This window comes from Coptis chinensis, chromosome 3 (assembly GCF_015680905.1).
Source record: "Coptis chinensis isolate HL-2020 chromosome 3, ASM1568090v1, whole genome shotgun sequence".
Lineage (NCBI taxonomy): Eukaryota > Viridiplantae > Streptophyta > Magnoliopsida > Ranunculales > Ranunculaceae > Coptis > Coptis chinensis.
The window spans coordinates 24730933-24755072 of NC_141458.1; the positions used below are offsets into that span (position 1 = coordinate 24730933).

General features: G+C 37.5%; 2 protein-coding genes across 2 annotated transcripts; one reads left to right on the forward strand and one right to left on the reverse strand.

The window, feature by feature from the left end:
• Positions 1 to 2892: 2892 nt before the first annotated feature.
• LOC147508786 (histone H4) lies at positions 2893 to 3503 on the forward strand. Its single transcript, XM_086601167.1, has one exon. The coding sequence runs from the start codon at positions 2998 to 3000 to the stop codon at positions 3307 to 3309; it is 312 nt and encodes a 103-aa protein (XP_086457293.1). The 5' UTR covers positions 2893 to 2997; the 3' UTR covers positions 3310 to 3503.
• A 20010-nt stretch (positions 3504 to 23513) lies between these two features.
• On the reverse strand, positions 23514 to 24140 carry LOC147508787 (uncharacterized). The gene has a single exon (XM_086597632.1). It carries the CDS (start codon positions 24138 to 24140, stop codon positions 23514 to 23516), a length of 627 nt encoding a protein of 208 aa, XP_086453758.1.

Below are 24140 nucleotides of genomic sequence, written 5' to 3' on the forward strand. Positions count from 1 at the left end.
AATATCGTGGATATATATAAAATATCGATAAATATTGTGGATATTTCTTGATATATCATGATATATAATTTATATTTATTTGAAATATAATTATAAATATTAAATAAAATTGTTATATACACAAAATATCACCAAATATCCCAAAAAATCACAATATATCATAAAATATCGATAATATCATCGATATTTGCAATTGTATATATATATATATATCTAAACATATCGTGATATTTATGTACCTTTTGTTGAAATCTCAATATTTATCGTAATATATCACGATATATCATGATATTTTGTACTATGTCAGATAACATCTTCACACATTTTTTAATAGTTCTACTTGAAAAATAAGATTGGAAATTTCCATTTCCTTACCAATACTGCATATGAAGCCAATTTGGCACGAATTGCCGGAATGGGCATCTCGTAGAGTCTACGTCTCTTGTTTGTTTGGTTGTTTTTTCATTTGCTTTTTACTAATCAGTAAAACAATAATTTAAAGCACACGACTAATAAGAATACCAATTAGTAAATTACACAATGTAGTCCGCTGGGTAATTGTAGGCTCAAATAGCCCATCCATGCGTTGCAATTAGTGGCGGAGCCAAGAAATTCCTCCAGGGAGGGCCTAGTGTAAAGTGCTAGGAGAACCCAATTGAGGTAGTGACCGAATGACCTCCACTACAGACCTCTACAAAGTCTACAGGCATTGTTTCTCTTCGATTCAATTTTGGGTTATGCTTACTCTAAAAATTATTTTAAATTTTTTAGAGCACAAAGGACTTTGTTTATTTTTGTAAAAATATTAGGGAAAGCAAGCCTTAGTCCACTATTTCCTAGTGTTGACGAGAAATAACAGCAGCAAATACATAAATAGAGTCACCCGGGCAAACCAAACCTCTTCCTAATGCCTAGGTGGGAATAAAGTTTTTATTTATTTATTTATTTTTTTTTTATTTTTTTAATACTAGGTGGGCCTGAACAATTACTACTAAGTTAATTTTTGTCCCAAATTCAGGAGGGGCCTATGTCCTACCTAGTGGCAGAGCCAGGAAATTGGGTGAGGGTGAGCCACAACTAGTCACTATAAAAAAAAACTAAAATAAGATAACACCCAATTTGTTGAATTTTTGTTTTCCTTGCATATTTTTTAAAAGTATATATAAAAAAAAAACACAATTCGAATCCCATCACAAAAGACATGTAAATTTTGGAATTCCAAAAGACTGATTACTTAATAGATTGATTTAGGAGAAAAAAAAATAAATACAAGGACATTTAGCTTTGGAAAATTAAGAACTTAAGAAGAAAGTATCTAGAAATATATGCTTCTTACAAATATATATATGCTTATGGAAACTATTTTAAAATTCCACAAATGAAAAAAAAAAAAAAAAAAATCTTTGGAAATGTAAGGAAAATAGTCCAAAAGGCATTAGGAAAACAAATAAGCACTTAGGCGCAATAAAGAATATTGTACAATTTACCAAAAAAAAAAAAAAAAAAATATTGTACAATATTTAGACATTTTTTTTTTGGTAAAGGGTAATTAATATTAATAGCAAAAAATGGTGTTACAGACTTACAAAGCGTTTACAAATTCTAGATTGGGAATATAATTCTCATATTTATGTTTTCTCAAAAATCTATAGTGGGTAAGCAAAATTTGGATTTTCAAGCTAGTTTGTTACGCCAACATGGTTTATAATCCCACCATTGTTTTAAATTGTACATATTTAGACACTAGTACATTTTTTTTGTCGCCACCTTAGCGTTTATTTTAATTGTTTTCATTTTTATTCAATCTTGAAATTCCAATCAATGCCTTAAGTAGATTCAAAAGTAATAAATTCACTACAATTGACAATCAAAAAAAAATTATGCAACAAATTAAAATTGAATTATAATTAATAAAATTCATTAACAAAAAACTAAAAAAATAAGAGATGGGGGAATTAAGGTTTAGAAAACATAACAATAAATATACATATGAATTATTAGGACTGAGACTTGAGAGTGTTATTACTCTTTTTTTCTCTTTCAACTTTTTTGTTTTTCCAAATAAAAAAAAAAACACCTTGCAAAAGTGTTGTTTCTCAAAATACATAAAATTAGAGATCGAGAGCTTTCTCATGTTAGTTAGGGGAAATGAGTTTTTATTTTGGGTCAGTTACTGTGAGGGTTTAGTAACAAAACCGTTTTCATATGGTAGTTACTTTTTTTGAGTATTATTGAAAAAAGTAATAATAGAAAAAAAAAAAAAATTAGGAAGTTGAGGGTGAGCCAGGGTGTACCCTAGCTCCGCCACCCCTACCTTGTCTATACATGGCTCTGCCCCTGGTTGCACTACGGTTCAGTTACCAAAAATAATCAATACAAGAATTTGAAGGGACCCCTAACGCAATCACAATCACATGAGCAAACACAAATAGCTTCAAACAGCTAGAGCCGAAGTAGTCAGCTCAGCACAAAAGACACCAATGGCGGACTTGGGCTAAGAACATTTTTCTCTTGGTTGGGCTAGGGCTGCATGTAGTGCCTGACCCAATCTCTGCCTTCACATCCAGCCCATTACTTTAACCAATACCACGTGAGTGCAATCTGCAAAAGCCGAAAGATCCGCGTTACTAATCTTTAACCAATAGAATTGCAAGAATTCTAATCTAACGACCCAAAACCCAAAATGACCAAAAGACACGGATCAGTCCCTAATTCAACGATTGATAAAAAAGAAACAAAATAACTGGATTAACTGGGGCAAATGACATAATCCGTGCCAATGTCTCCAAACCAATGAGACTCCACTATTTCTAATCCAGCGCACTACAACTCAAGTTAAAAGAAGACACGGATTACAATAGAATCAACGGCTCACACATGAAATTCACAAAGACAAAAAAAGTCTATAAATAACACTACCTTATTTCAACATCTCATCTCATCCAGAAAACACAAATCTAAAAAATCAAGAAGAGGGAAATTTCAATTTTTAACAAAATGTCAGGGAGAGGGAAAGGAGGAAAGGGATTGGGAAAGGGAGGCGCAAAGAGGCATCGCAAAGTCCTTCGTGATAACATTCAGGGCATCACTAAGCCTGCTATCCGTCGTTTGGCGAGGCGTGGAGGTGTGAAGCGTATCAGCGGTTTGATTTACGAAGAGACAAGAGGTGTGTTGAAGATATTTTTGGAGAATGTGATTCGAGATGCTGTCACTTACACCGAACACGCTAGAAGGAAGACTGTTACAGCCATGGATGTGGTTTATGCTTTGAAGAGGCAGGGAAGGACTCTTTATGGGTTTGGGGGTTAGGGTTTTGTTGATATTAATTAGTTAAATTGTTTCTTGTATTTCTATTGTTTCTGAATCTAGTTAATGGTTGTAAAAGCTGGTTAGTTGTGAAATGTTTGGTTCCAAGTGTTGGATATGTGATGATGTATGAAGTGCAATTGAACAATATTACTATTAATTGATTTCTGCTTGAATGAAATTTGCTTCTAATTTAAGCTGGATTTGGTAGAATCACAAACCCTAATTCTGTTGCAATACTGCAATTCAAGCAAACTGTCTGGTAGCTTATTGTAGTTTACCCAATTTTTTGTGTTTAAATTTGGGCTTTGGGTTCTGGTGATTGTTTCTAAACCAATTTATTTGACCAAGTGGGCTTGTGCTTGGGCATCTGGCTGTTGTTAGAAAAAGTAGAACTGATTCAACCTAATTTAAAAGTTTACAAACCATTACAGATTTTTAACTGAGTTAATCTCTGTAAAGATTGAAAACTAAAACTGGAGTTGTGATTGGGGTTTTTGCTTAAGTTTGTTGTCATGGACTCTTGGGCTCAATGCTGATATTTTTTTTTTCATTTGTGAATTGCAAATTCGAGTTTTTTGTACCTTTAATCCAAGTTTGTTCTGGATTTTAATCCAGCCCAATTATTTTGGCACAACTTTGGATCTTTGGATGGATTATTTATTTTTTCCTCAATTATGCTGGTTATTTTCGACTTTGCACCCCCACCCCACCCCCCGAGTTCTTTGAAAGTTTGAAGGGTAAGTAATGAACAATGCCTGTGTACCCAACAGTCCACAGAAAAGATCTTGCGTACCTTGGATTAGCGGAAATTTGAATGAACAAATAATAAAATCTAGAATGAATAAAGTTCAACACTTCAACTGAATAAGATAATGAACAACAAATCTTTGTAATCAGCACTTTAGCAGTAGTGACAAAGTCAAATTACATTTGGTTACATTTGAATGAATCTTTTGCTAATCGTGTTCCATGTGTAATTCCACTAGTTTTTGAACCCGTCCTACGAACGGGTGCTATAAAATCACAAAATCTAGTTTTTTTAGCCTTAAATTGCAGCAGTGCAGGAAATACTCAATTAATACACCCAAATTATAGTTACTCACTAATTCCTATAATATACACAATCATAATATGAGAAGTTAAACTTAAATATCATTGCGATATCTAGGATTTATAATTCTATATGAGTATATATACCTTCCTCAGAAATTATTAATAAGTATAATTTGGAACTCGTAATTGCATTGATGCCAAATTGCTTCCATATAAAGAAATCTCCATAGATCACATATAAGAGATGGGGTATTTAGTCCTGTGACATGTAGATGAGAGAGATAGACATGGTGGGAGATGAGAGAGAGAGGCTTAGAAATCGGAAACTTTTGACTTTTGACGAAGGGTTTAGTTATTTCCTACTTAGTCTCCTGATTTCTTGTAATACCTTTTTTGCAATATAACACAAAAATCCATATCTTTGTTGGAGTATGGATATATGTGAATCAATATAGAAGAAACTGTGTCATTCGATGGGGCGAGTATGACGAAATCTGCAACAAACAATGACTCGATTGCTTATACTCATCATCAGCATCTATATCAAATCCATAAAAAAAAACCTTCTTAAGAATAAACCTTGATGTAGTAACTTAAGGTTTGATTGCTCATCATCTCATCAATTGCAAATCTTAAGTATAATACAAACGATATATCAAAAAAACAAACGGGGGATGAGCAAATGAGGCATACTTGATACCTAAATTCAATGAAAGATCGAGCTATGAGGGCAGTGAATAGATGGATTGACCGAATCTCCATCGATGACGTTTATATAACTGAATTCAATGAAAGAAGAAGATTCAGGTGCATTAAACAAAACAACAACAATGTAATTGGGAAACGAGAGACGGAGTGAATTTTAATGAATGCTTTTGTGGGTTTTGTTAATACGTAATACATAAGAATGAAACAATCAGTTAAAATTAAACTTGGATTGGGAATGGGAATGTGAAGAAGCATGGATAAGATGTAGCTAAATTTGGGAAAACCTAAAAGTCGATCATTTGGGTTCTGCTCATATATAATGACAATAAGGTTTTGTAGTAAACTTTTGGTTTTGTCCCTCACTGTAACTTAAGTTCTTCTTTCTACCATTACAACTATAGCCTATTGTCGGATTCAAAAATAAAATTACTGATCAAGAATAGAAACTAACCTCATTCATAAATATAACTATAAATCTATGATTTAAATTGGCCTTTGACCTTTATAGCAAAGCAAAAAATTTACAAAATTTGCCATTTGCTTTTGCATTTTATGAAGGAGCATTCACATTTGTTTTCCTCAAAAACTTGTGAGCCTCATAAACTTTTGACTGCCCACGAAGCTCATCTCGCTCCCAACTGCCAAAAGCTAAAATTTGGTTCTCCATCTTTCAGAACCTTTACAAAATGAAAACGTGACATATCTTTCAATTATTATAAGCAGAATAAATGATCGACGTAAAACTGTAAGAAACCAATTTAGCCAACTTGATCACTGTTCCACTAAAGCACTAAATAGATCTTGATCAAACCCCATTCTTTTGTGCAAACAATTAGTGAGAGAGGTAGATGACGAAAGGAGAAGATAGAAAATGTATCTTGTATGGGAACATGGAATCGATATGTGTGTCCATGTAGACACAATCAACAGATATAAGGAAGACAATAACACATATAACTAAATAAAACAAAACACCTACCACTCACATATGTATGAAGCAAATTGAACGACACAAAAACAATACTATCTTCTTCTTCGTCCGCCGAAGTTCTTATTTGGTTTTATCCGATCAATTTAGCGGCTTTCGAACTTGTGTTGTTGAAGATACGCTTTCTTTATTGAAAAATTTGGTAAATATTCAAGCTTCTAAATATATCGGAGTGTATGACTTAGATTAGAAAACCTTCAAGGTTAAATTTTGTGGAACTCTCACATCGCAGTTTTTTTTCTCCGATTTCTTGTAATCAACTATGAGGCGTGGACACCCTCAGAGCGTCCAAAAGGACTGCTATTATATGTAGCATTAGTTTTCGGTAAACAAATTATACTAATTAAATTTACACAAATGTTTGACTCTCTACCTATAAGAGCACCTGCTCATAATCCTTAAATCGAGTTAATAAAGCAACAAATGTAAAAGTAAAACTAAGAGTATCATTTTATTTATCCTAAAGTAGATCGCCAATGAACATATGCACACATTATGGAAAACTTTGATTTTTATCCATATGCCTAAAAAGATGCAATTTTAGATTAATAACTACAACAAACATGATATGTACAAAGAAGAAGACTATTCAGAGCTCAAACATGGCGGAAGGAACTTTTTATGAGGAGAGAAGTCTGTCTTGGTAGGGAAGAAGAGAAAAGTGGGAATACGTAGGGTTAATGGGTATTGTATTGCCTTTTCTTATTTCTTGTAAATCCCCTTTGTACGATAGTTTCCTTATCTAAAGTTATGGCGTTGACACCCCCAAAGAGCTCAATAACGGGCATGCTATTATATATATCTCTACTGTTTCCTAAAAATTTTTGATATAATAATAAAATTCGGTAAACTGTTCCATCATAATAAGGCGCCATATAAGATGTTCAGATGAATGGTTAAAAAGAAAAGGTATCTCTTCATTGGGGTTGGGAAACTCAATCTTCCATCAATTAGGCCCAGAGGAAAGGAGTGCTTATCCAATATATCAATTAAATTTGTAGCCATTAAGACCTAAGATAGAACAACACAATAATGTGTTACAAATAATAAGGTGCTAAACTACTACCTTCTTGTCTAATGGACCAAGCAAGGGTGTATGAAACTTAAAAGAGCAAGGAAAACCTTTCCTTTGTTTGTCGCTTCAAATCCATCCTGGCGATTAAGAAGCTCAAGCACTTCATTGTCACCATTGCCACCCCCGTTCCATTTGCATATCCAATGCCTATTAATTTCATCCATAAATATGATTGATTGAGCGTGTTATCTATTGGAATATCCAAAGAACAGGGAGAACATTTATGCACATAAGACATGGAAGTAAAAAAATATTTATGAACAACTTGTAAGGAAAGAGAGTGGGTGAAGCATGTTCCAACCGAAGTTTGGTCATTAACTTCGTTGTAGAAGCACCTAGATAGCACACACGCACACACATTAACATCAAGAGTAATCATTCAAACAAAACAACCAATATCAAAATTATAATGTAGATACCATCAAACCAACTTGGTGACATGAAACAATTTTTATTTGAATCATAGAGGATTAAAGAAGAATAAAATAAGAAATAACCATTTAATAATATTATTTTAAAATATAAATTAGAAGTCTTTCATCCTTCAAGATTGAGACATTTGCCATTAGAAGAAAGTCATGATACAATTGGAATTTGTGCTATAATTAGCCCCTCATGAGTGTATAATAGCTATGAAATATGAAAATTATATTAATCACTCACTCAGATTTTTGGTAACGATCCTGTTTGAAATTCCATCTTTATATTTTTTTTATAAGAGACATTTGCCATTAGAAGAAAGTCATGATACAATTGGAATTTGTGTGCAAAAAGAAAAAGATTAAAACAATCATCACCATCATATCATATATATTCGCTCTCGTTCTCATTTTTTGCTTTGTTCTCTCTGGTTTTTTTTTAGTAACTTATTGTACCATATTGGAAAGGCTTCAATTGATGAGGAAATTAACTGGTTAAGTACTTGGTACTAATTCTTGCGAGTACGTAGGTTTGTAGTAGGTGTGCCTTGAATTACCAGTCAAGCCTTACTTTGACATCTAGTGGGATTGAAAAGTTCACTTTGCATTTTGATAATTTACATATTGATTGGATCCTCCAACTTTTAATAGTTTTTATATGGTAACCTCCTATTTTGTTAGACTATGACTATCTTTGAATTTGATCAATGTTAGTGTCTTGCCCAATATCTGTAATCACCGCATGAAAGTTCCTCAACTCCACACACTTTAAGATTTAGATAAAGGAAATGGTATCCTCATATTGAAACAAGTGTTCCAAGAAGCTTAATTTTTAATTCTCTACCTTTTGAAGGATTCTCCTTCGACCCTCCCATTATCTCAAAATCTCCATAATGGACCAATCCTACTAAAAAAATCCTATCACCTACCATAAAATTGTTCGGAGTGATCAAGAACTCATTTCCACATTAAAGTTCTGTATCTACTGGAACTTAACTTCCAAGACTCTCCGAAAGTGTAAGGCTCCAGGCACACCTTGTACTCTTGGTATCAACATTCCAACCACATCATTACTCTTCAATTCCGTCACTAAGTTCATTTAAGTTTAGTGCAATATCCAATACTGAGATTTGTTTAAGGCACATAATGCTCACACAAAAAGGTGTTCAATCCCTTCCATTATGGTCTTTTTATCAAGTTGGTTGGTTTATTTCACCTCCTTTTATTTAATTTTTTAAGTTCATTGGTGTTATAAAAGTTTCCTATCCCAAGGTTGTTGTGCTATGTTTCCATAGTGAAAGTAATTGACGAAAGTTCGGCGACATAACAGAACTATCATGTAAATATGATTTGTAGGATATGGCTTGTGTTAACGGAGGACAAAAGGGGGACATTTCTGCAAATTAGGGGACTCATAAACTATTATAGTCCTTCCTAAAGACATCAATAGAACATAATGTTCGGTAGATTTATAAAATTGAAATGTGTTAGGATACCGGAATTTCTTCAGATGCAATCCGCCCGCTCAACGCTTGGAGAAGGATGTCTTCTTCTATTTAAATCTCTCCCGGACATTGCCCTCTTGAGATTTGGATGTTGTTTCCCAACCATCAAGGGTTTGAAGACAGTTCTTGCAAAGAGCAAGAAATGTTTGTGCCTTCTAGTTAAAAATCGAAATGATCCAAGCCTTGGTCTCAAGGTCAATGCCACTCTTGCTCTGAACCTACCTTCCATCTGCAAATCGGATGTTAGTATTGTTGATTGTCCTAGAATGTAATCTTCATAGCACTACATATAGCAACAAATAACTTGATTGTATGTTTGGCACAATCGTAGTTTGCCCATAATAAATTAATTAACCATGACAGCATCCTCCCACAACGGACATAACAGAACTATCATGTAAATATGATTTGTAGGATATGGCTTGTGTTAACGGAGGACAAAAGGGGGACATTTCTGCAAATTAGGGGACTCATAAACTATTATAGTCCTTCCTAAAGACATCAATAGAACATAATGTTCGGTAGATTTATAAAATTGAAATGTGTTATGATACCTGGAATTTACTGTATGCAATCCGCCGCTCAAACGCTTGGAGAAGGATGTCTTCTTCTCTTTGCGAAATCTCCCAGACATTGCCCTCTTGAGATTTGGATGTTGTTTCCCAACCATCAAGGGTTTGAAGACAGTTCTTGCAAAGAGCAAGAAATGTTTGTGCCTTCTAGTTAAAAATCGAAATGATCCAAGCCTTGGTCTCAAGGTCAATGCCACTCTTGCTCTGAACCTACCTTCCATCTGCAAATCGGATGTTAGTATTGCTGATTGTCCTAGAATGTAATCTTCATAGCACTACATATAGCAACAAATAACTTGATTGTATGTTTGGCACAATCGTAGTTTGCCCATAATAAATTAATTAACCATGACAGCATCCTCCCACAACGGATTTAGAACCTCGTTTAGTACAATGTGTCCCATAGAAACTACGGTTGTGAGCTTGTGATCTAAAACTGTGTTCAAAAACTGTGTCTGTATAGTATATAGTTTTGCATGTTCATGCAGATGCATGTGTTCAGCCAACTTTGAACAGCCTTTGCAGTTCCATGTAATAAAATGTGAACATAATTTTCAAATTCCTCAAAATTGTATGTTTAACTTACCTTAGCTTGGTAATCAGTGTAGTAGAACTATCTCTGTAAAGCAAGAATAGTACTATTAATTGTTTCCAACACTCTTATGTTTATTGTTATTCACATACATTATTGCTGATAATTCTTGTGAACCTTGTTTATGGACGGATGATATATTTGGTGGATCAAGCTCTTCTAGGTTTGGCTCCTAATTCAACAGATGCTCAAGTTTTCATGCAATTGAAAAGAAGCTTGCATAATAAGACCAAAAATCCTGCATGTAGCACGAGATTAACATCCTAATTCCTAAGTATAAATAATAAATCTCATTCCTGTATCAAATTACAAATCAAACACTTACTCGGAACAACTATCAAGCCATCTCAAGAGTGTTGTGCCGAGTACTTCAAAAAAAAAAAACTCATTTGAAAACGGAGATTTGAACTAAAGGACAGCAAAGAACTTAACCTCAAAGATAATTATTGACAAATGAATGAAGAATCATAATTCCATTTGTGATTCAAATCATACATTGCATATGTTCCAAAATAATCAAAACAATAGCGATAAAAGAACCAAACAAACTATTGACAAATACATGGAGTAGATGTAGTAGATTCCACAGCCCAGAAATGAGAAGGCTCCAACATTCACCTTTCCGTTTTCTCTTTTTCTTTTCCTGTACTTTGTTATCCTATTCCTTCTTTACAATATAGAATAAGTTTGGATTACTTCAACGATCGCTGCACGACACAATGGGTATTTCCCTCCACTACGAACCAACTCGTTAGCACATTTTGCACAGGTGCACATATGCCCACATCTGTAATTTAAAAAAAGAAAAAGAAAAGAAAATTAATCAAGTTATCTAACATAGAGGCAAAACTCATCTACTCTTATATTTTAATCTCAATAGCATATAGGCGGGAAGCAGGTAAGGATCGTGCACTGCATAAATCGAAGAATCAATATGACTATCACAACAGACACAACATGTCCCTTTTCTCACATGACCCCATTTAGATCCATCCTCTGATGTCTCCACACCAACCTCTGTAACCAATTAGAAACTTCAGAAACCATTTTCTACGATATAGGTAGGATATTTGCAAATAAAAGTTCGGACAAAAAAATAAAATAAATACTCGCTTATCATTACAGACTTGACCCACCAGTTGAGCGATTTAGAGCTGCAGAGACTTCCTGTCTAACTGACCGTTGCAACTCAAGTTGCATATCCATGCAGGCCTCCAACATCCTCTGCATGTGGCTCATTCCCTGCTGAAGCCTAGCCATGTCCAACCTCAAATCGTTTATGATCTCCCACTCCTGCTCCAACTAACACCAACAATCAACTCAAAATGAAAAAGCATACTTGACCAAGGATTTGAGATGGACAGATTACACTGCTTATAAAGGTATAGGAAATATTGGTTGTAATGTTGAGAAAGTATTTGCTAGAACTGGAAGCTACCCAAAATATGAAAAATAAAAAACAGATGTTTGTGGATGGTAATTGATTACATGGCCAAAAATATAAAGGATATTGTTAGATATCAACAATAAATGTGAATTTTGTGAGTTGGATACAGTATCTACGACCCTTATTGACCAATTTTGTAACCATATTTCAAATTTCCGCTTGACCATATTGACAAAATTTAAAACTGACAACGCTGTTTATATTATGGACAACGTATATCCCAAGATGACCCCCTGTCGACGTGGACACCTTTAGAGGGCTTCATTCATGACAACGCGTTGTCCATAATTTGAATATCAACTCCTATGAACGGGTGCCATTATATATTATTACATGTAAAAATTAAGGATAGTTTGCACATAATTTGAATATATCAAAAGAAAACATTAATTTACCTATAGATCCATATGAGAAGACCACCATCACTGAGTCTTTTAATAATAGGAATTGAAGCACTGAGTCGGCCGAGTCATTCCATATATACAGAACATCAAAGCTGCAGTATATGTTGGAGATGAAAATATGAAATTTGTGAAAAGCAACCCCAAGTTCCCAACATTTGAATTTAAAAAAGAAAGCAAATATTCTTTTTATTACTTGCAAAGAGCCCATGGTATAGAAATATTTGTAACATTTGCATGCAAAACTTCTTGAACATCTGGACGGTTGAAGTACATTGTTGAGTAATTCATTAGCCATAAATCATAACCTGCTGGTAGCCTAGTATTTTACGCAGATACCCTACGAAATTGCATAGAAGCAAAAAAATCAATGAAAGCTATTTTCATTTTATATTCAAAGTTTCATACAATGAGAACATGTGTCCTTTCTTTTCATCATTTTTTTTTCAGGTAAATAATTGAACAGTGAAGTACTTACCAGTCTAGATGATTTGGGGGTTGTAGTACTCTGAGAAACCATTAAAGATTTGTTGAGTGGGCTTCCCTCTAGATACATAGGAGTATACAAACTATACATGTCCATGATATCATATAAGCCATAATAATCGTCCAAGGCATTCTCACATTCTTACGTTTTGGCGACCCAATTTAGCAAAATCACAATTTTTCACAATTGCTTCATGTACTCCATCGATATTAAAGCATGCACCCAAGCATAATCCATCATTTCTTGATCTGTCGATAATCCATCGATTGCATTTCCAATCTATGAAAAACATTTGACAATTGATTTAACATAGCGTTATCCAATAGGCTAGGCCCATATATTTTTTAAAAACAGCTGTAGATCCCCATGACCAAGTTACCATTGTACCGTTTTCTACCCTCATGTTGAGCCTTACAATTTTTCCCAATAAGATTAGCTACAAAAGGGTTTTCTTTTACTCCTTTTAATATACATGTCACAACTAAGCACATGATTCAATTGGTAATTGAAAAAAAAATAACTTAAACAACAAATTTCAATCACAACATACGTGTATTTGGCTAATTAAAGGTGTGGCAAAAAATCGGAGGGATCGTGATAGTTAGAACCAAGCTTTAGAGACTAATGTAATCACATTATTCAGAGATAAGGTCTACCACCATCAAGAACTTGTACTCAACTGGAACAGACCATTTGATTCCTACTTTCCTCTTCCAACCAATATTATAAGATACATGGCGTACTATACGAAGAAAAATAAAAAAGCAATGGCAATCTGAACTATTTTATTTTGGTAACTAATGGAAATCTAAGCTATTTTCCATTTGTGGGCATCCTACAGGCAAATTAATTATAAGCTCAAGTATGACTTCCATTAATTTTATCAGACATACCTGAATGAAGTGATCCAAGGCAACCACTCAAATTAAATGCAAACCCCCATCATCGTCGTACATCAACTCCAATGTAGGAGGACTTGTCCAAAATTAAGGAAAAAAAATGTAAATAATTAGGACGAATAGCTAAAGTACACATTTTCTCCTATACCAAACTATGCTAGCCTATTATTAATGAGTTGTTTTTATACCCCTAAAAATATGGTAGAAGACCTTAACAACAACGGAATAGCTACAAATCACATGAAGTGCCCACTGCTAACGTGAGAGAGAGAGATGGGTTTACTACCTCTTTTTTTTCTTCATGTACCCACTGCTAGACCCCATAGCTTACAACTTTTAGCACTTTTTTTAGGCATGCTATTCTTTACTTTTTACTAAGGTAATATAAAAAGTCATTGAATTATACCTAATGGAGGTTGATTACACGCTTGATTTGAGTTTCTAACAGGATACTTTCTTACACTGTAGTATAGACCCGATATTAGCCTCTTTTATCGTTTCTCTATTGATTCTAGAAAAAATACACCTCTATAAGACCAATGCTGGAGCAGCTACATAGAAAAATTACAACTTTCTTACCCGTGAGACACCTCTTTTTACCCGAATTTCATAAAGATCTGAGCCATAACATGATACTTTATAATATCATTAATGTGGTTAAACTATAACTGGACCATGTGTGTGTTACCATCTACTTTATCATATCGCACAAAAAGCTACTTTAAGCTACAAATGGAAGTACTGGCACTATAAAGTAGATCTCCACCGCCAATGTAGATTGAATGTGAGAGGAACTCAGGGTGACTGAGTAACCACTAAAAACTCAACTTCGAGGGGAAAAAAATTGAAACTTGTTTTTTTTTTATTTCTAAAGAACTCAAAAACTTGTAGCAAGATTTAGGTACCTTGCTAAAAAAATCGGTAGGCTTGGTCCATTGATTCTATATCACCTCTCTTTGAACCTTCTATGCTTAGGAGAGTATAAAGATTATGCTGGCTACGTGAAAATAAAAAAAAAAAAATCCATCACTGTCATCGAATGGGGGTGGGTAATTGGAGTTGGCGGTTAGTGTTTTGAGGTTTTGCGGGTTTTGCTAATAAAAAAAAATGATATGGAAAAGAGTGAATGATTAAAGAACGATCTGAACATTGAGGCATACTTACTTCACTATAAAATAGAAGTTCAGTCAAATTTCGTGAAACTGGAAACCCGACAATACCCAAGGACAACATATATTCCTGAAGCAAACTTAATCATAAAAGATCTCTATTCACACACACAGTTGGAAGCAAATGATTATTACGTTCCTTAAGTTAAGTGTCATACTAAGTAGTAGTACTACAAATTTATCGACTGATATCACTCTTGTAGTGTGTAGTAAGTTTGGCAAGGTTTTGAGTTTTTGAATACTGGGAGTGTTATTGTAGAAAAACTTCGAGAGTGCTATTGTAAAAAACACTTCCATAGACTTCCCACTTTAACAGTCTATATATATTCCCCCCCTTCTACTTGTAAAAAGAAAATAAAAGAATTAGTTTGGAGTTTGCACTGATATCATGCATCTTGCTATGTAATTTAAGCATTCGATCAATGGTTTAGTAGTGTTCTCATCCATTCTTTAGAAAAATCTGGTTAAAGGTCTCTTTAGTTTTTTCTTATCACTCCATCCAGTTGTGTTTTGTGGCTGCTTCATGAATTTTTATCAAGATGTTTTCATTATTTTGAAGGGATTTTGGTGGAAAGCTACTGGTGGAAGGACAAATATTTGAGCCACTAAAGAGTTAAGGTAGCTAAGCGTTGCGCTAATAAAAATCAAAGAGTTATATTAGAAATTTAGAATGGAAACACACTGTTAGGTTTTCGGGGTTGCAATCATTCGAATTGAATTCTTATAATTTTATGCAGTCAGTGATGCATCAATAATTTGCTGAAAATGAATAAGTGCATAAGAAATGAGAAAGAAAAAAAATAAAGTACATACCAATTATCCTTCAAGAATTGTGTTAAGCTTGTTCGAATCATTGTATAATCGCTGACATTATAACTTTTTCCAGCATTGAGCTTGTAGTGATTGAAAGGCAGACACAAAAAAGGATATGAGATTGTTTAGTGATATTGAACATAAAGGAAAACAGTTTGAACTTAGAATAACATGAAAGAGTTTAAATCAATAGAAGTTGATTATTGTAGATGAATATATCATACACTTTGAGACATTCGTGATAGATATAATGCTTCAAGTAAATGTTTTTTGCTCTAGACCCTCAAAGCACCTTAATCTCAGTACTTAATTTGAGCTATTTGACAAAGAAGTGTCATTAGCAAAACAGGCACGGAATACTTACTATGATTGCTAATTTCTTGAACTTGTTCATGGCCGAGAATTGCTTCAGCGAGATAAGACAACTGAGTCAAGAGGCTCGCTCATTAGGAGCTACACCATCGACCCGAACCCAAGGGTGACCTTCAATAAGACATAATACAAACTAATACACCAAAAATATTTGCAATTACAAACAATAATCATAGTCTCATAGACAATTTGATTCTAGAAAGTTTCACCATCTATAAGTTCTTCGAAGACACAAACACAGGAAGAAGCTCTGTGTACGATCTGATATCTTCACCTAGCAGTACAGTTTAGTGAAAACAAAAACTTACCAGCAAGAACACAAACAAATTTTAAAATTCCTATTATTGTTATAAGTTATTATCCAAGAACCCAAATGAAGCTTTAGGATTTGGACTCCTTAAACCCATTGACATCGTTGTGCTCTCAATAATGGCGGTATTGTGTTCGCATTGAAAGTGAAAACAGTAATGACATATGTTTTCTTGAGAAAACAGTAATTAACCAAAACTAATATAGAGTGCTCTATCCACACTAATCACATGCAATAAACATTAAAATATACGAATAATAAATTTAACAGATTATTTTTGAACATATTTACATATAATGCATTGAAAACAGATGAAAAAATTCAATTTGCAGAGATGTGATTCTAAGGTATAGCATACACGAACTGCATCAATGGCTTGTGAGATCCTGTGGAATATTGCTTTCCGAAGCCTGACAGCTCTGCTCCAGCCCTAGCAGCAAAACTTGCCCTTTTTCAGAGACTCAAGAGTTTTGCACATTACGCAAATGTTGCGTCCTTAAATTCCATGTTCGATTACGCCTATTTGGAGATAAATAATTCTCATTCGAAAGATAGATGCTGAAATTCTTTACCATCAGGTTGCACCTCTCGTAAAAGAGACAAAACACCCGATGGAAGGTTTTAATTAGTTGAACATGTAGCGTGCATCGCGGTACTTCCATTGATTCAAACCGGTCGAAAACAATAATAAGGATAAAACCGAGAGAATGTAATTTCTTTTTCATACCGAAGCTCTGCTCCATAGAACATCAATTGCCGCGTCGGTTCTAATGTTAAGTAGGATGAGAACTCGAGAACTCTGTGATGATCCATTAACATTTTCGACATATGAAGCGAGTAAACAATCATTAAGTCTTGCACATCGACACACTTCGGGTAATCCACGGGTCTCGGATTAACGGTTTAGTTTATGCGGGTAGAGGAATTGGTCAACAATCAGTAATCCACGTGTCTCGGTTAACGGTTTCGTTCATCCGGCAGAGAATTGGTCGACTCATCGAGAGAATCTCAAGAGTTGTTTTTAATTTTAGTTGTGGGTTTTTCTTTTTTTGGAACGATTAGTGGGTTTTGAGGTGGGTTTCCATTATATAAGTTGGAGACATCTATCGCAATTTTTTTCCCTTTTTTAGTAATCCTTCTGTTTCTCTTCCTGATTTCTAGTGAGTAAAAAGGGTACTTAAAATTTGCCTACGTGGACACCCTCACAGACCAGCAAAAGGGACTGCTATTATATATATATAAAGATGATACATATTATAGTATCGAACTTTTCGTTGTTATAACATTAGCTCATAAATTCATTGTTGAACACTTGAACGTGCTTGGAGCAATGGAGCCTGGGGTTAAAGTTGTCACGTTTAATTTTTATTAATTTTTTTGGCTAAAGGTTAATTGCAAATATAACAGAAATGAAGTGACTCATGTAGTCCCTCCAACATTACAAAGATTTAACTGAGAAATCTGTAGTAGGTGGAGAATGAGTTTCCACTCTGTATACGAAAAACTTCGCATGTCCTCATTTGACATTGTTTTTAATTTATTGACGGACATAGTGACATAGATAAGTAGATAACTGTATAATAGGGGTGGAAACGGATAGGTTCGGATGCGGATATGCCTATATCCGAATCCGAATCCGAATCTGATGGATATTAAAAAAATTATCCGAATCCGATTTCGGATATCCGAAACAGATATCGAATAATATCCGATCCGAAAATTAAAATTAATTAAAATTTTATTTGCTTTAAATAATTCATTTTACCACTATAAAAACTAGTATAAATATATATATTTGTTATTTATTATTATTATTTTGTTATTATAGTTTTATATTATTAGTTTATGATTTTATATAATATTTTATATAATAAAAAATGAATAAATTAATTATATATAATAACTATTAATTTTTTAAATCGGATCGGATATTATCGGATGCGGATATGGCAGTATCCGAAACCAGTTCGGACATAAAAAAAATATCCGAATCTGAATCCGAATCCGAAATTTTCGGATAATATCTAATTTTTCGAATACGAATTCGAATCGGATTCGAATATTTGGATATCCACTTGCACCCCTACTGTATACTCAAAAAATTACAATCTATCTCTTTTTTCTCGACCTCTTCTCTCCTCCTCTTCTTCTCTTTTTATACTCTCCCTTTTCTCCAACTCCTCCTCTCATCAGGTTCGTTCATCTCCACTCCATCCCTCGCCCCTTAGCTCTCCACCTCCCCCTCCCCTATGGCGGTTCTCGGCGGTTCGGCAGCTTATGTTTCCGCGGACTTGATATGCTGCAACAGGCTCTCTCTTCACAATACTGCGTACGACCCTTTTTTGCCTCTGACTCCACATGTCATCAATAGGTCCTACACAGATGCCCCTCTCGGTTCCGTTGACATTCCGCGGTATCATTTATGGTCCGCGGACTGTATACGGTTCCGAGAATCATCCCAAACCTCCTCCTCCAAATATTCCATCTCTGGCATGCACCCCTTTGTATGCGCGTAATGCGCCCTCATCCACGTGGCCCAATAGCACGTGTATGAAAGCTGTCTTTTCGGCGCACGCGCATCGAACCTGCCCTTTCGATTTTCGAGGACCCACGTGTCTTTTTTGCTCTGGTTCTTTTTTCTGCTGATATTACGCTTTTATCCCTGTCGCTTAGTATCCCGCTCAAACCTCTCTCTTCCTTCAAAACCCCTCTTTTGCCTCTAAACTCTCTCACTTCTCTCAATTTTCTCATTCTGCTCCTCCTTCCTACTGTTTCTTCGTTTCCGGTGGGTTTTTGGCCGTTCAAGGTTCAAGTTTTCTTCATTTTCGTTGCTCTTTGCTGCTTGTATCTCAGGTTTGTCTTCATCCTCCTTGCTTCTGTCCTTTGTTCCTGATTACGCTTTTTTTAGTGTAACTGTTCCTCCATTTCCCTTCGTTGGAGCTCTCCAACTTATCGGATTCTATTATGTCGGAATCCGAATCTATGAGTGCCTCAAGCACTCACTCCAGGGGATCCGCGTCCTCCACCTCCAGATCTAGCGGTCATACCGCAGAACGATCTGAATCCACGGCTTCTGACATTTCTAGCCCTGCCGCGGAACCTTCCACTTCAGGAAGGAAAGCCCCTCTTCCTCCCCCGCCTTCCTATCGCTGCAGACCCAACTTAGAGGCCATTAAAACTGCTTATGGCATCCCCGCCGAAGTGATCCTTGAGCACGTGCCTAGCGTTACCCATTTTCCCCATCTAGTCACACCGCGGTCCGGCTGTCTCGTCGCTACCGTAGGTCAGATAGCCGCCGGTTTGCGGTTTCCCTTAACTCCTCTAGATGTTGCGGTATGCAACCATTTCAACATCCCCCCCTGCCAAGGCATTGGTAACTTTTGGCGCATCTTATACGCCGCGAATTTCTACAACAAAACCAATTCCCCCAAAATCCAACTCTGCGACATAATAGCTCATTACTATATAAAGAAAAGTACCAAGTTTGGTAGCGTAGGATACCAATCCCTTTGTACCCGACCACAGAAAAAGTCCTTTGTCCTCCACATTACTACTTCTGACAAAGTATGACATTATTATCCGTTATATGTGTCCGGTAGTTTTCTATCCGCGGATCTTCCCTCTGACGTTTCTCTACGGCATCTCAGTTTCCTTTCTAGTGGTACGTAACCTCTTTCGGTTCGCAGTGTCTTTTCCTAACTAGCTTTTAACTCCTCTTTCTTCTGTGATACAGGTTGGAGACCTGATTCGTGATCTAAGATTTACACCGGCGTCTCCTCAGCAATTTTCCAAAAGCTCCGTGATTTAGGAAGTGCCCAGTGTGAAGTTCTTGGTATAGATACATACAAGGGCAACCCTCTTCTCCTTGATCCTTCATTGAAAACCATAGGTAACTATCAAGGTCCGCTCTACCGACCAGCACCACCCAAAGAAAGACTTCCCAAATCCTCCCTCCCTAAAAAGAAAAGCCTTCAAGTCCTTCAAGTATACCAACAAGATATCTCACTCCAAAGCCGTTGCCCAACGAGCTGCCGCCCAATCTCGCATCACTACACCTAATACTGCCCCCTCTTCCTACTCTGCCACGGCTGATTGGGAAGACGACTTTATTCAACCCTCGTCCGCGGTATCCGACGCTGCCATGGCCACAAACAAGCTCAAACTTTGGGAAAGTGACTCGGACGGTGAGGAGGCCCCCGAAGCTGCAGCCAAGAGTCCTCCAGCCAAAAAGGCTAGAACCGCCGCTCCTGTCATCTCTGAACCTGCCTCTGTATCACTGCGACCCTCTGGTCCTCCACGACGTTCTGGTAAAGAGCCCTACCCATCTGGGTCTTTGCCATCTGGGGCCATGGACATATGGCGCCCTCAATTCAGGGCCCGGGAACGGGATGTAACAACCCGTGACTCTGCCTTAGAAAACACCACTGTTGCGGCCTCTCTTTTCTTCAGCTCGCATCTTCCGAAAGATATATGGAGATTCTGGCTCGTTTGCTTCGCACAGAGCTTCCATCTACCATGGCTGGGAAAAGGTATAAATTTTTCTTTGCAAAATAACTTTTCATTTGTACTGTTTAGTAACCAATCCTTCTTTTCAGTTGAGTTTGGGCATTGGCTACGTGGTTCGCGGTCTAACCAACACACTGGAATCACTGGAGACCTTGAAGCATGAGGTTGAAGGCCCTGATGGGTGGAAGGCTAAGTACGCCGTTCTGGAGAAAGATCGTGACGATCTTCGTATAATAGCTGTGAAGAACCAAAAGGCGCTGCAACTGGCTGAAGAAAAACATCGCGACTGTGTCCGGTGTTGCCTCCAAACTTGAGGGCCAAAAAGCGGCGGGTAAGATTGCTATCCAAGCCGCTGTAGACAAGGCTGTGGCGGAGGTTGCTGATCAGTTTCGTAGTTTAGCCGAGAAGAAGATTAGCCGTGAACTCAAACAAAGAGACTAGAAGCTCTCACCGCTGCGTCGGCCGTCTTCTTCCGGCTACCACTTCCGCCCAGATATGCCACTACCTTTGTTCCCTGCCCAACTCCCGTCAGGACCCTTCTCTCGATGATGCTGCTACTCAAGGGATAACTCTACCCACAGCCGGGGTGGTTACCTCTCCCATTGATTTGGATAATGATCCTCCTTCCTCTGGTGAAGGGGATTTGGCGTCCACTTCGAAAAATGCACCTGAAGGGAAGCAGTAACATATTTGGCTTCATGCCCATGTTTAATCAAAATTTGTGTATTTGTGGTGGTGTAATCCTTCTACTATGACTAATTGCCCTTTTGTATGATATACTTCACCTGTATTTCTGGGTAGACCCAGCAGGCTTTTAATATCAGTCTTTAGCAAATCTCTTTCTCTTGAATGTACTTTTTATTTCTCTATCGTTGGCGTTCTTTTTATCAAATTTTGTTGCATAATTAAATTTGGATATTCAGTCTGCACAGGCTCCCCTCTTGCTGTTTTAATAAACCGTGAAGTCCAGTGGGTTATTTGCCCTAAGTTTTATTGAGTCGTTTTGTCTGATGTCTTTGACCGGCTGTGAGGCCTGATAGGGGCAACTCAGTTTGCCCCTATTTGGATTCGGACGTGTAGTCCGCGAAGGGCTCGTCCCCCATGCTCTCTTTGAACGGCTGTGAAGCCAGCTAGGGGCAGCTCATTTTGCCCCCAGTTTGATTCGGACGTTTTGTCCGCGAAGGGCTCGTCCCCCCCCCTCTCTTTGAATGGCTGTGAAGCCAGCTAGGGGCAGCTCATTTTGCCCCCAGTTTGATTCGGACGTTTTGTCCGCGAAGGGCTCGTCCCCCCCCGCTCTCTTTGGACGGCTGTGAAGCCTGATAGGGGCAGCTCATTTTACCCCCAGTTGGATTCGGACGTGTAGTCCGCGAAGGGCTCATCCCCCCCGCTGTCTTTGACCGGCTGTGAAGCCTGACAGGGGCAGCTCATTTTGCCCCTAGTTTGATTCGGACGTGAGTCCGCAAAGGGCTCATCCCCCCCGCTTTTCTTTGAATGGCTGTGAAGCCAGCTAGGGGCAGCTCATTTTGCCCCCAGTTTGATTCGGACGTTTTGTCCGCGAAGGGCTCGTCCCCCCCGCTCTCTTTGGACGGCTGTGAAGCCTGATAGGGGCAACTCATTTTGCCCCCAGTTGGATTTGGACGTGTAGTCCGCGAAGGGCTCGTCCCCCCCGCTGTCTTTGACCGGCTGTGAAGCCTGACAGGGGCAGCTCATTTTGCCCCTGGTTTGATTCGGACGTGAGTCCGCGAAGGGCTCATCCCCCCCGCTTTTCTTTGATTAACCACTATGCATGCCATTGCCCCAAAAATGCAATCTTTGTTTCATTGACTTAGAATTTCGCACATAACATATATACATTACACAAAATATGCTTGTTCCACTGAAAGCTACACACTGCTTCTCTCATGGAATTTTTTCCGCATTCTTATATTCCATTGTTTCTCAATCGTGACCCCTCCCGGTGTCTCTATTTTGTAAGTACCCATAGTTCCCTTTGCTGTCACGACATACGGTCCTTCCCAGTTGGGTCCTAGTTTGCCGTCATTCTCCTTTTTAGTGGCCGGAGTAACCCTTCGCAGCACCAAATCCCCAACCATGAATCCCCGCGGCTTTACTCGTTTATCATACTGTCTCTGTAGCCTTCTATGATACTCCTCCAAATTATCGCGGTAGCCGTGTCTATTTTTTCTCAATTATATCCAACTCAGCGGCTAATATATTTTCATTAAGACCCATTTCCACGGCTTTGGTTCTTGTCGTTTTCTCTATCATTTCCACCGGTATGACAGCCTCTACTCCATATGCCATTGCGAATGGTGATTCATTCGTCGAAGTCCGCGGTGTAGTACGATAAGCCCATAAAACATGATTCAATTCATCAGCCCACGCGCCTTTTCGGTCTTCCAATTTTCTCTTTAAATTGTCCATGATAATTTTGTTTGATGCCTCGGCTTGGCCATTCCCCTCTGGATTATATGGCGCGGAGAACCTTTGTTTCACTTTATAGGCTTGAAGAAATTGGCGTACCTTTCCCCCAGTAAATTGTGTTCCATTATCTGCAATGATTGTATGGGGCAAACCGAATCTGCATATTATGTTGTCCCAGAGGAACTTCTTCACATTCTCATCTTTGACTTGCTGTAGTGCCACTCCCTCTACCCACTTGGTGAAATAATCAGTGGCGGCCAACATAAATCTTCTCTTGCCGCTGGCCATGGGCAAAGGCCCCACTATATCCAGTGCCCACATGGCGAATGGCCACGGACTAAACACATTATGCAGTGGCTCTACCGGGGAATGGATTAGTTGCGCATACCTTTGGCACTTCTCACAAGTTGTTGCATACTCTGTTGCATCCTTCTTCATATGAGGCCAAAAATATCCCTGCGATATCAATCTATGGGTCGTGGTTCGACCCCGAAGTGACTTCCACAATTCCCTTCATGTACCTCGGCCAACACTTCTTGCACCTGCTGTGGCCCTATGCATCTCAGTAATGGTCCGCTGAAACTCTTTTTGTACAAATCCCCATCTAACAAAACATATCTTTGACTGACCTGCTCCATCTTTCGTCTCTCCTTGGTATTTTCTATCTCTGCTCCCATAAGAAAAGTTTTAATGGGCGTCATCCATCCTATCTCCTTTTCAATGGCGAGACACACACCTTCAGTTTCCGACGTACTAGGCCTGCTCAAAACTCTGACTTCAATAGAACGACCCTCTGTTCCTGGAAGCACCGCGGCCACAAATGCTAACGCGTCAGCATGTCTGTTTTCACCGCGGCCCAAATGAGCAAACTGAATCCTTTTGAACTTGCTTGCTTTATGTCGCAGAACTTCTAAATATCGTGCCATCCTTGGACAACGCGCCACAAACCCCCCATTCATTTGACAAATAACCAAGTTAGAGTCAGAGAACACCGATAGCTCGCTTACTCCCAGATCCTGTGCCAAATTCAAACCTGCTATCACTGCTTCATATTCGAACTCATTATTGGAAGCCGCGAATCCTAGTTTCAT